Source organism: Armigeres subalbatus, unplaced genomic scaffold, assembly GCF_024139115.2.
Source record: "Armigeres subalbatus isolate Guangzhou_Male unplaced genomic scaffold, GZ_Asu_2 Contig561, whole genome shotgun sequence".
Taxonomy (NCBI): domain Eukaryota; kingdom Metazoa; phylum Arthropoda; class Insecta; order Diptera; family Culicidae; genus Armigeres; species Armigeres subalbatus.
In genome coordinates this window covers 29,178-42,073 of record NW_026943327.1, presented here as the reverse complement: position 1 = coordinate 42,073, position 12,896 = coordinate 29,178, and the positions used below count along the sequence as shown (strand labels likewise).

General features: G+C 35.3%; 1 protein-coding gene across 4 annotated transcripts in view; it reads left to right on the top strand.

The window, feature by feature from the left end:
* Window positions 1–12,896, top strand: part of LOC134204390 (centrosomal protein of 135 kDa-like) — a 120,922-nt gene that overhangs the window by 95,189 nt on the left and 12,837 nt on the right. For all 4 annotated transcript variants that reach the window (XM_062679206.1, XM_062679208.1, XM_062679207.1 and 1 more), the window contains exon 6: window positions 9,158–9,283. In XM_062679206.1, coding sequence (XP_062535190.1) covers window positions 9,158–9,283 — 126 coding nt within the window. The remainder of the gene's footprint in view (window positions 1–9,157; window positions 9,284–12,896) is intronic.

The window sequence follows — 12,896 nt, the reverse complement described above, 5'->3', positions numbered from 1 at the left end:
GCGCCTCGAACCGTGGACCTCTTGATCTGCAGGCTCTGACACTACCACATAGCCCACTCTAGATCCATACCGGTAGGTCGAGCATACTGGATGATATTGCTTATAAACATGGTCAACTTTGTTTTAGTATGTGGGGAATGGTCTTGCTTGACTACCCTATTCAAATGTTGAGTATTTCATGAAAACTGCATTATTACATGCCGAAGCTTATTTTTCAGAATAAAGTGATGTATGGACGAAACTTCCGCAACACTTGAAGGAAAAGAAAAGAAAAATTTAATTGGGCACATATTAAAAATTTATAGTACCCCAGAAGCATCTAAAATTATTTTTCTGGTCTTAAGGCTTTTTCAGCTAAATCTAATAAAAAGTCATAGAATAAGTATTCTAAACATCCTAGTATTAATGACAAAGTGGTAGATAATATTCTAAAGAAGCTATCAACGACTAATCTTTTTATTATGTGGAGTTAAATTGATGCATTCAGATGATACAGTGAGTCCAAAAGTATTCGTCTAGCTGCATATTCTTTAGTAAAATGTAAAACTAAGGCGCGATAGAAGTGAAATCAAAAAACTTTTTCTAAATTTGATAGAAAACTTATCAACACATGATTATTATTCAAAACAAATAGAAATTTCAATTACTTTTTCTGGTATGTAGAGAATATCTAAATTTCGTCAATTTCGCTCGCTCAAAAAGTATTCGTCTATTCAGAAAATAATCGAGTAAAACACGAATATAATAGTTTTATTCGCATGTAGTTACACTAACACACTCTAGTGATATCTAGCAACATTTTTGTCAGTATTCAATTACAGATCAAATAATGTTTTTGTTTTGTTTGAACTTGGTGCGGAAAATAGAAGCACCATGGGTGGGAAAACTAAAAAGATGAGTCCAAATGAAAAAAACTTATTCACCGCCTGCATAATTAGTGCAAGTTGACTTATGACTTTGCAAGAAATGTGGGTAGACCAAAGGTAGCAAGAATTCAACCATTTATTTGGTGATTGATCGCGTCAGCGCCACAAAAATCTACCAAAACAAATAACAGAGTGGTCGTCAGCGATGATAAACTGACAACGATGAGCGATTTATTGTACGGAAAATAAAAAAAAAATCCTCAAAAACGAGTTCACCCATATAGGCAAGTGAGTTGGAAAGAAGAAGAGCTCAGATATGAACCAATACGAACAGAAATACCTGTGAAAAGTATGGGTGTAATGGGCGAGTATCACCGAAGAAAATTCAAGTGAGCCATCCAATTATCAAAAACCCAGATTAATCCACCTAGCGGTGATGATGCCTTTCTCGTGCGGTAAAAAATAGTATTTTGGCCATAACTACCAAGCCTATTGTCCGATCCGTCCAATTTTCAATAGGAAACAATGGGGCAGTATACTGCGTCGAATGCAGCCTGTTGTGAGGGAATCCGTTCAGGGTAAGTGCATTAAAAATGAGCTAGACTTTTTTACGCGCTTTTTTATGAGAAAAGTATTTTGGCCATAACTACCAAACGCATTGTCCGATCCGTCCAATTTTTAATAGGAAACAATGGGATAAGATACTGCGTCGAATGCAGCCTGTTGTGAGGGAATCCGTTTAGGGTAAGTGTATTAAAAGTGAGCTAGACTTTTTACGCGCTTTTTTATGAGGAAAAGTATTTTGGCCATAACTTCCAAGCCCATGGTCCGATCCGGAAATTTTTCAATAGGAAACAATGGGGCAGTATACTGCGTCGAATGCAACCTGTTGCGAGTAAATTGGTTGAGGGTAAGTGCAAAAAAAGTGAGCTAAACTTTTTGCTCTTTTGGTGAGCCCCTACCCACACACATACACACACACACACACACGCCCACACACACAGACCCCACCTCAATTCGTCGAGCTGAGTCGATTGGTATATCACACTATGGGTCTCCGAGCCTTCTATAAAAGTTTGTTTTGGAGTGAACATATAGCCTTTACGTATACTTAGTATACGAGAAAGGCAAAACAGCTCGATTTCAGCTAAAATATCGCTGGAAGAAGGATGACTTTCGGAATCAAGTCATGTTATCTGACGAAAGCAAGTACAGCATATTTGGATCAAATGGCCGATGTATGGTATGGCGGAAAAGGAATATTGAGATACAGCCGCAGAATCTCTTTGGAGCAGTAAAGTATGGTGGGGGCTCCGTCATAGTCTCTGAGGTGCTTGAGCGCAACCGGTGTGGGGAAATTTCACATTATTGAAGGAATTATGTATCACAAAATATTCATCCGCATTTTGAAAGAAAATTTGAATGCCAGTGCTGAAAAATTGGGCTTACAGGGAACATACATCTTACGGGGTGATAATTACCTCAAGCACACAGCCCAAAGTACTGAGCTGTAGCAACTTTACAATACCCCAACCAACTCAAAATGCCTCTTCAGAGCCCAGATATGAATCCAATTCAACTCCATTGGAAGGTTCTGGACGACAAACTTTTCGTGAAATTCGTGAAAGTCAGATTTCCAACAACAACGAATTGAAATTAGTGTTGAAAGAAGAATGGAAGAATATTCCATCCCCCGTTACTGGTAATTTGGTCAGTTCCATGCCACAAGAACTACAGCCCGTCATAGATACACAGGGGAATCCAACGAAATATTGAATTGCATTCTACAACTCTTGTTTTCGTTTCAAAAGCGCGCTAAACCTGAATAGACAAACACTGTTTGAGCCCGTATTTAATGAATTGTTATGTTTTGTTACCTTTGTTTTTGTTATTGTTTTATTTTTCGGTTTAATTTTTAATAATAAAGATGAATTGATTAATTGGCTACACAATGTAATCGATAGTTTTATTTTTTTCGCTTACTAGATTCTATCTGTGGCATTTTCTAGAAAACACACAGCTAGACGAATACTTTTTGGACTCACTGTACTTTTACGAAAAAGTCTGAAAAATCACAAATCTCGTTTGATGCACCTTCAAAGCTCCATGGATTTGGCTGAAAATTGGTCATGAGACTCCATTTAAGATACTCATTTAAATAGAGGGGTGGCACTTTGAATCTGTAATACTTTTGAAAATGGTGAACAGATCTGATATACAATGCCCAGGATGTCAAGAATGTTACCCACTCGAAAGCATCCTAGATCAACCCAAGAATCGCACTCACTATCTCCGGATTGGCAATTCTACACAGGAAAAATAAAGTACCTGAAAATAACTTTAAAGTACTTTACATGAGTTCACATTTTGATAGTAGTTTGATTTTAATGGTAGTTTTCTTACTCTCTCGTGAAAAAAACAAAGACATGTGACGTTCCGTGGAAGATGCTAAATTTGAGTTTTTCCACTACAGTCCCGGTTGAGTGAAAATAAATTTAAGTGAGAACAAAATTTGGTTTAAATTTAACCAAATAGTAAAGGCAAAAAGAACCCACCAGATTTTTTGTTTCATTTTACTTACACTCCCGCCCAAAAGTTTGGGTTCACCCTCGAAAAATATAGGCAAAAGTTTTTGCCGTCTTACATCCGATGTCGGCTCAGTACATAGATTATGAGTAGATCTGAACCATTTTCACCGGATTACCGTCTGACATTCTGGCTACGTGCCCGGCCCACCGCAGTCTTCCGATTTTCGCGGTGTGAACTTTTCCATACGTTGCTATTTCAACAATTTTTCCCTCCGCTGGTCTCTGGGGGGGATCAATAATGGTAATTTTATTATTAGAGTAATATCCCGATTGTATCCCGTCCTGGTGAATTTGGGGTGATAAAATAGAAAATGTTACAAAATCGGAAAATTTTTATTTTCATATTTTTTAAGTATGTTTCATGCATTGGAAAAACAAATTGCCTGACCGGAACTTGTAATTTCTTGTCGAAAAGGCTTACAAAATTCTTGACAGGTGTTTTTATGGGGTGACAAAATCGGGTCGAAAACGTGATAAAATGGGGGGTAAACAAAATCGGGGAATGACAAAATCAGGTCAATACTGTATTATTCAACTGTCTAAGACGAGTTTAGTACGTTCCATTTAATTCTACTACGTTTTGTTAACTTCACAGATACGTATTTCGACCTGTATTATTGTCTTTTTCTATGGGGAGATTCAAATATGATTTCTGGAGTCTCCACGTCTCTCTCTGTCACGATTTTTTTTGTATACCTAGTATATGTACTAGAGTGGGGCGCAGTTGTATGGAAAAACGAGAGATCAAGGTTTTTTTTAAACTGTTTTGGGATCAGAATCAACTTTGTAAAATATGGGTTCGATTGGTTTGCTTTTATTGGCTTTAATTAATCGTCAATCACGTGACTCAATACGTTAGCATATAGTCTGAAAGATGCCGAAATACTTTGCTGAAGAAGCTACGTTGCCGGAAGGTGTACCAAAAATCTTAGTACGCTTCGAAAATTGGTTGTTCAAACCGGACAATGTGGTTGTCAGAGGGCCAAACCCATTTTCTTTTTACCGAAATTTTTACTTTGTGAAATGATTCCGAATAACTCCCATTAGCTCCAAAGTCCTAGAAAATCAATAATTGAAATAACACTTATTTAAATTATTGATCCACGTAATTCGACAGTGCTGGAATTGTTTACCCCTTACCGCCAAGCATTCATTAGGAAATTCGACTTACCGAGTTTTTTTTTCAGACCAATGGCATTTTTAAGTGATTTTGATTGATGCTTTTTTTAGCAAAATCGTTCTATGTAGCAATATATCAATTATTATACAACATTTTTATTTCAAGTGTTTCATTTTATAGATGCGTAGTCTTTCATACAATTCGGCATCAACATTTCAAAAGGGCATAGTAGGCGGAAATGCGTGCGTTGCGAACTGCTCATGCGAAATTTCCATACAAATGTTGTTTTTAGTTTTTCATGATTTACGTAACCCTGCCCATGATCAAGAAATATTCTTGATTCACATCAAGAAATATCATATAAACCCGTCGGAAACTATAACGAATGTTTCTGCTGAAGAAATGAAAAACATCCATCCAGCCGTTTTCGAGTTATGCGGATACGAACACAGACCATTTCATTTTTATATATAAGAAGATAGAATAGATAGATATTCATCTCTATCATACATATATTATAATGAAGGTAGGCAATGGAAACTTAAATGTAGGCCGGTAGGCCGGGAAACTTAAATGTGGTACTTAGCAAGTACAAGTTGCAATCGATGTGGAATGCGGCCTAATTGTTTCATATTGACAATTGGCTCGATCGCCCATTGCGTTCCAGAGTTATTGAAAAAACAACGATTTTTTTTTTAGGAAATGCTGCAATGCATTCAAATTACCGCAATGCTTTAGATTTTTTGTGCCTCCGAAATTTTGGCGTGAGCACCATGACTTTTCCAACTTCGGGCTTGTCGAGCACCCTGCTGTGATCCCGCGTTTCTCGCGACTGCCTACCGTACCGGGCTAGCAACGACGACTAAGCCATCCTCCCGGCTCAACAAGCTTCCCTTAGCCTTTTCGATGAAATGGTTATGGTCTTGGAATGGAATGGTGTCCAAAAATATGCCGTTTGTTTTAAAATCAAAAAAGTTTGTGTTCACTAGCGACCATTTTTTGCTAAACACAAATTTTCCAAAACACTGTATATACTTTTTCTTGAATTTATGTACCTAACTATACAAATATCGATAACAATTAAAAACAAAGAATTGGCTTAAGCTTTGAGGACCATGAATAAAATTCTGCCTAATTTTGCCATTTTGTAAGTTATATGAATTTGAAAAATTGCTCATTTTTGCCTTTACGTTGTCCTGCGTAGTAGGCGAAAATGCTTATGTGAAATTTCCATACGAATCCTAATTTGAGTTTTTCACGATTTGCACAACCTCACTCGTAATTTTTGCATGAGGAAATATCATATAAACCCGTCGGAAACGGTAACGAACATATCTGCTGAAGAAATGAAGAAAATCCATCCAGCCGTTTTCGAGTTATGCGGATACGAACACAGACCATTTCATTTTTATATATATAGATTTTTATTTCAAGTGTTTCATTTTATAGATGCGTAGTCTTTCATACAATTCGGCATCAACATTTCAAAAGGGCAAAATTGCTTTTGTAAACAAAAGCTTCTCTCGTCGGTGGTGAGCAAGTCGATCAGAAATCGCGAATTTTAACATGAATGGAAATATCTTCTTATCTTCTATATATTAAAAATGAAATGGTCTGTGTTCGTATCCGCATAACTCGAAAACGGCTGGAGGGATTTTCTTCATTCTTTCAGCAGATACTTTGGGTATAGTTTCCGATGGATTTATATGATATTTCCTCATGCGAAAATTATTAGCTGAGTTGAGTAAATCGTGAAAAACTAAAATAAAGATTTGTATGAGAATTTCGTATGGGCATTTCACAACGCGCATTTTCGCCTACTATGCAGGACAACGTTTGCCGGATCGACTAGTCTTATATATAAAAATGAAATGGTCTGTGTTCGTATCCGCATAACTCGAAAACGGCTGGATGGATTTTTTTCATTTCTTCAGCAGAATCATTCGTTATAGTTTCCGACGGGTTTATATAGTATTTCCTAATGTAAAAAGTACGAGTAAGGTTGAGTAAATCGTGAAAAACTTAAATAAAGATTTGTTTGGAAATTTAGTATGGGCAGTTCTCTACGCGCATTTTCGCCTACTATGCAGGACAACGTCTGCCGGGTCGACTAGTAGGAAATAAAATATAAAATATTACGCATTGCAAGAAAAATTTGGAATACAGGATAATTCAAAGCGCCTCCAATGAATATTTCCCTGGCAAATGATCAAAGGCAGCTATTGTGAAATTTGGAATGTTTTGTTTATATTTATACTTATGACATTTCGTCCTGAATCGTTACACGCGTAATGAAAAATTTTAAAATAAAAATATTTTACTGTACAAAAAACGATGCCTTGCAAAATAGAAAAGGGAAAGTCAGTTTCAAAAAATTTCGGGGCAGCAGGAACTATGTTCAAGTGCCTGACAAACCGTCCTGTGGCACTGCAAGTTGTGGGGATTGGGTTTGAAAATGAGCTCAGTTCAATTCCTTAAAAACCTACAACACAGATAGAAAAATCCACTGAAATTTACGCTGAAAATCATGCACATAAATGGAACGTTATTATTAGCGTACTTCCACACAGGATGTAGCCTAAATGTACACAATATTTGACGTGAATCGTCAATATTGCATACAAGTTGTAAGCAATCTTGTTAGGAAGAGGGCCATTTCAGCGTAGAATAGCGTAAATTTCCGCATGTCAAGTTTTACGCGCTGTTTATTTTTCATTATTTTTTTCTGTGAAGTAGACTCTACTAAAGAGACCGTGTGCCGCTTAAAGTACGCTAGCCCAAGTCTTGGTGTAGAGTGGGACCTGACTCGATAGCCCGCACAGAAAAAAATAATAAAAAGTAAACAGCGCGTAAAACTTGAGATGCGAAAATTTACACTATTTTACGCTGAAATGGTCCTCTTCCTAACAAGTTTGCTTACAACTTGCACGAGATATTGATGTTTTACTTCAAATATTGTATATATTTAGGCTATATCTCGTATGTATTCATGCTGATAATGGCGTTCAATTTATGTGCATGATTCTTAGCGTAAATTTCAGTGGATTTTTCTATCTGTGCGGACCTGACTCGGCGAGAGGTTGCAGGCCCAATAAGCCGCCTGTAAAACCAACCGATACGACCTGTGGTATACCACGCGTAACAAACCGACTTCAGCGTACATCGGCACCTCGAAAGAAAAGTATAATGAGTTTTGGGTTAGTTGACTAATCGGCCAGGTATCGATTATTATTAAATCTTTTCATATCTGTGTACGTCAAATCATTGGACATCACGGAAGCAGATTTGTTGTTATGTTCATTCAACGCACACTATGTGTGATTTGTTCTATGCGTTATTTCCGCGAAGTTATCCAAATTTTTCTTTTTCTCCGTGATACTTTATTTTTCGAGTATGCAGTTTGATTTATTAGAACAAATGTTTAAATTTTGTCAAACGTTTCGACATCGGGTTCGATGCATCTTCTATTGCATTCAAGTTAGCTTAGTTTGACTATCTTCATAGAATTCTTGATAATTCTTACAAATTTTGTTTGCTCTTTGTTAAGTATGATGGGTGTTCTGTAAAATACTTGTTAAAACTAATTTGTGGTAAGAAAAGTATTTAGGTATTTTGGATTTTGGATTTTTTACAAGTACCGTAATCCGGGGTATCATTGATCAATTTTTTCAATGTTTTGTAAATATTTCCTCCGTAAATTAAATGATTGCTTTTTTCATATTTTTAAAACGAGTACTGCTACGTGTAGAACGTTTGAGGCTATTGTTCTTGATTATTTGATAATTATAAAATTGTTTTAAAAATCTGTTTTGTCTAGTTTTTCGAATTTCCAATTTGGGGTAACTTTGATCATCAATCATTTCACTTTGTTACGTCTATAAAGCAAGCGTTTGTAAACGCCTTAAGGTAGGCAATTTTTTTTGAAATCCTTATACTGAGGCGAAGCGTATTGATTGTTTCGAGTAAGGCATCATGACCGCTAGGTGAATTATCTGGTTTTCAACAATAAAAATCAAAATTTTGAAACAAAAATATGGATAAACAAAGAAAATAAGATTACTTATCACCCAATTGTAGGTACGATCTCAATTTTTTGTTATTATGCTTGTTTTGAGTGCTTTTTGGCAGCTTACTGTGAGTTAACAAAATGATGTTGATTTTATTTTTCAAACTATGGCAAAAATTAAATGCAAATTCTAGTGGAGATTATATTATTCGGTAGCAAATTTAGTCAAGATTAAAATACCTAACTCATAATAAGTAATCGTAATAACAGAAAGTAATACTTTATTCATCTTTTGAAAATGGTTCAACTGATCAATGTTACCCCGCTGATCAATGTTCCCCCGGATTACGGTATTTGAACTTGAACTTGACAAGTGAAGACATTCCACTAAAATATGAAAATAATTTTCTTATTAAATGTCATTCCCTGTTATTCATACACTCGATTCTCCGATTTCGAGATATTCTTGACCAAAATGAATAACCTTTTGTCGAGTTAAATCCTTCCCTTCTACCTATTTAATAGATAGAAAATGCTACGAGCGCTTCAATAAGTTTATCATTCTTCTTTTCCACAGGAACGCTAACGTGGATAATCTTCAGATAGACAGCAACCTGCGCAGTGTGGCCACCGAAACTGATACGCTCAGAAAACAGGTGGCGACACTCAAGCGTTCGCACGATAACGCCGTTACAGAGAACGGGTAAGTGATGTTTCGGTTATGGGTAAGCGTTGAGATATGAAAACTTTCAACCCAAGCATAGCTGTATATATAGCATACTCATTCTACATTTTGATGAGCGCTTATGAGTCAGTGCAAGAGTTTGAACGTCTTTATTAAGTTGTTCAAAAAACTTGTTGGACATATTTTGATAACATCCTTCTTACTCTTCTTACATGACTTCTTACTTATTGATTGTTTAAGCGATATCAAATGTTTAAGCGATATCAAACTCATTGGAAATTGATTTGTAAATATGTATGCAGATGCAGAAGCATCTTGATTCAGTATGTTGGCGCTTATTTAATTACTTGATCCTTCGCATTTTACTGAAGAATTGTTGTACCTACTATTTTCCTAGAGTAAAAGAAACGATTCAAAAATTTACTCAAACTAGAATAATACTGTCCCCACTCGCTTTTTAGCACTTAAAACTAAACCCAATGGATATCGTTCATATTTAATGTGCTTCCATAAATCATAATGAAAGTTGCAAATTTGTATGTCCAAGTGTGAAAAAATACCAAGTCAAATGCGTTCCATATTGAAAGTACCCGCAAAACAATCTCATTAATAATTTACATGACCTAATTGCACAAAACTAAATAATATTTCAATCATACTAAATCGTGTCACGGTTATCTAATGAATGATGAACAACTCAGCAAAATTGGACTTTGTCCGATTTTGCTGAGTCGATTTTGTTTCTATTTATTAAATTTTTTAATTTTTTGATGGAAGATGCGATTTGAAACTATTATATTAGCACTGACAAACAGATATAGCACTCGTCAAATTTCCATTGTTCACTGATCGACCGGTAACGATTAAAATAAACATTAATTGGTGAATCGATCACTCGTGGCGCGCGCATCGGATTTGTTCGATTTTGACGTTTGCTCACTAACGCCATCTGGCTCGTGATTTGCCCAACCAACTGAAATCAACAGATGTCGCTAGTGTTTCAACGACGATGAATTTGATGAGTAAATGTTCAATGTGTTATGTCTGTTTGTCTGTGGCATAATGCTGCTTTCTTCATATCATGGGCTATTTGGGGCATTTTGTGTCTAACGTCCATTATTCCTAACGTACATTATGCTTAAAGGGATATACCCTTGGACTGATTTGCGAGTGGCGGCAGTATAATAGACAGTATAATAGGCAATAGAAGAATAATACTTCTAACTATGTTCATAGTTAAATAAAATTTAAAAAATAATAAATTTTATGGAAACCCTGTTGCAAACGATGTTGCATACAGTCACTCTCAAAATTGAGCATACAGCATGGATTTGTTGACTACATTCGAAAATTTCAAAGGAAATTTAATGGTTGGCTCGGTTGTTTTTAATGCATTTCAATATTCATCCCTTCCTTCAATGTATGCGTACATAAAATTGTTGATTTTTTTCTCTATAGTTTAATATTTGAAAATAATCTATTACCTATTAGATGTGACAAAATTGAGCGTACAGCGAATTTTTTCTATAAAATTTCTTATTATAAACACGATTAATGTACTTTAATATTGTTTTTTTCATGATTATGTTTATAATAATATACATCCGCTACTTAAACATTCAATGTTTTGAAATTAAACCATGTTCTGGTCAAAATGGCGAACAAGTGAGAGGTAAGAACATTGCTATTTAACAATTCCATGCTGCTGGGCAAAATAAATGCTTTAATTTGTATATTTCATCGGCATCGTATCTTATAGGATGATAGATAATCGAAATCGAGCGAGACATACGAATAATTTGGGAAAATTCAGTCGGTAAATGATGAAAACAGATGTAAACATACAGAGAAAACGGCAAATGTTAGGAATGGCATAATTCAAATTTAGTATGTCTTTAACTTAAATTTGTGTTAAAGCTCGATTATTGTCTCAAGTCTTTCATTAAGAGTAATATTATTGAATCAAATCATTCACAGTCAAATTCTAAAAGTACAAGGTGCATGTTAAGGTACCGAACATAAAAACAGCTTTTCAACCCCGTAGAGCACTTCTGATTGAATATTGAAAAGATAGCTTAAAATCGTAATTTCATAATTAAATTTAGATTAAACTCCACGATCTATTACCATTAGGGATACAATTGGATGAATTTCATTTGGTGAGTAAAAATAAACTTTTTTAATGATTCGGAAGCTTATTTAATGATATCTTGGTGAATTAAAATGATTCAACCAAATTTGTTCCTACGGTGACTGAATCTTAAAATATAAAATGACATCTTATAATGTATCCGTGTGCTGCTCTTTTATTAATATTATTATTAATGAGTGTCCTGAGCTTATAAGCTACCTATACACCGACTTTTAAATAAAGTTATAGTTAATTTGAATTATGCCATTCCCAACATTTGTCGTTTTCTCTGTATGATTACATCCGTTTTTGGTTTTTCATACGTCTTGCTTGATTTCGATTATCTATCATATATAAGACACGATGCCGGTGAACTCCATGTCTTAAACCATCTATTTTGCCCAGCAGCATTGAATTGTTAAATAGCATTGTTTATACATCTTACTTGCTCGCCATTTTGACCAAAACATGGTTTAATTTCAAAACATTGAATGTTTAAGTAGCGGATATTTATTATTATAAATATAACCATGAAAAAATAACATTAAATAACATTAATCGCTTTTATTATAAGGAATTTTATAGAAAAACATTCACTGTACGCTCAATTTTGTCACCTGTAACAGGCGTATTTTGAGATTACACCCAGGTTTTTTTTTACACGGTTGGAATTCATTAATTTCTCGGTCAACCTAAACTTTTACAGCTTTTTAAATACCCCCTGAATTTTCTTTGATTTTTTGAGATTTTTTTCGTGGGATTAACTTATTGTTTCATTGACGCTGAAGGTCTTAAACGACTAAAACCAACCCGTGTAAAAAAAAAACCTGGGTGTATTTTCAAACAAATAAACTTTGGAGAAAAGTTTTCAACAATTTTATGTACGCATACATTGAAGGAAGAGATGAATATTGAAATGCATTTAAAGCCAAAAATTAAATTTCCTTTGGAATTTTCGAATATATTCAACTAATCCATGCTGTACGCTCAATTTTGAAAGTGACTGTATGTCATTAGGCAATATGTGACACGATAACTGTTAGTTTTTGGCGAACTAGTTATCAATTCTAAATTAATGATTTTGTGTGTGTTACTTCTACGTGAAGTTAAACGATTTACAATGATATGGAAATGCTAATATCATCTTCCAAACTTAGACGCACATGTTCATGATAGAATTAGAGGCGAAACTATCAATTCTATAATAGTTCCGTTAGGATACGGCAGGCATGAAGAATGTTTTTATAGAAGTCGATTTGAAAGCGAGCGGAGGGCAATATTTGTGATGGCATATATCGCACGACCTTCCTTCTGCCAAGCTCACGTATGAAGGGGGAGGGAAGAATATCAGTGTGGAAGCTGAAGAGATATATCAGCCAGTGGAGATATATCAGCTTCCACACTGATATTCTTCCCACCCCTTCATACGGGAGCTTGGCAGAAGGAAGGTCGTGTGATATGTGCCATCACAAATAGAAATCGACTTCTTCATGCCTGCCG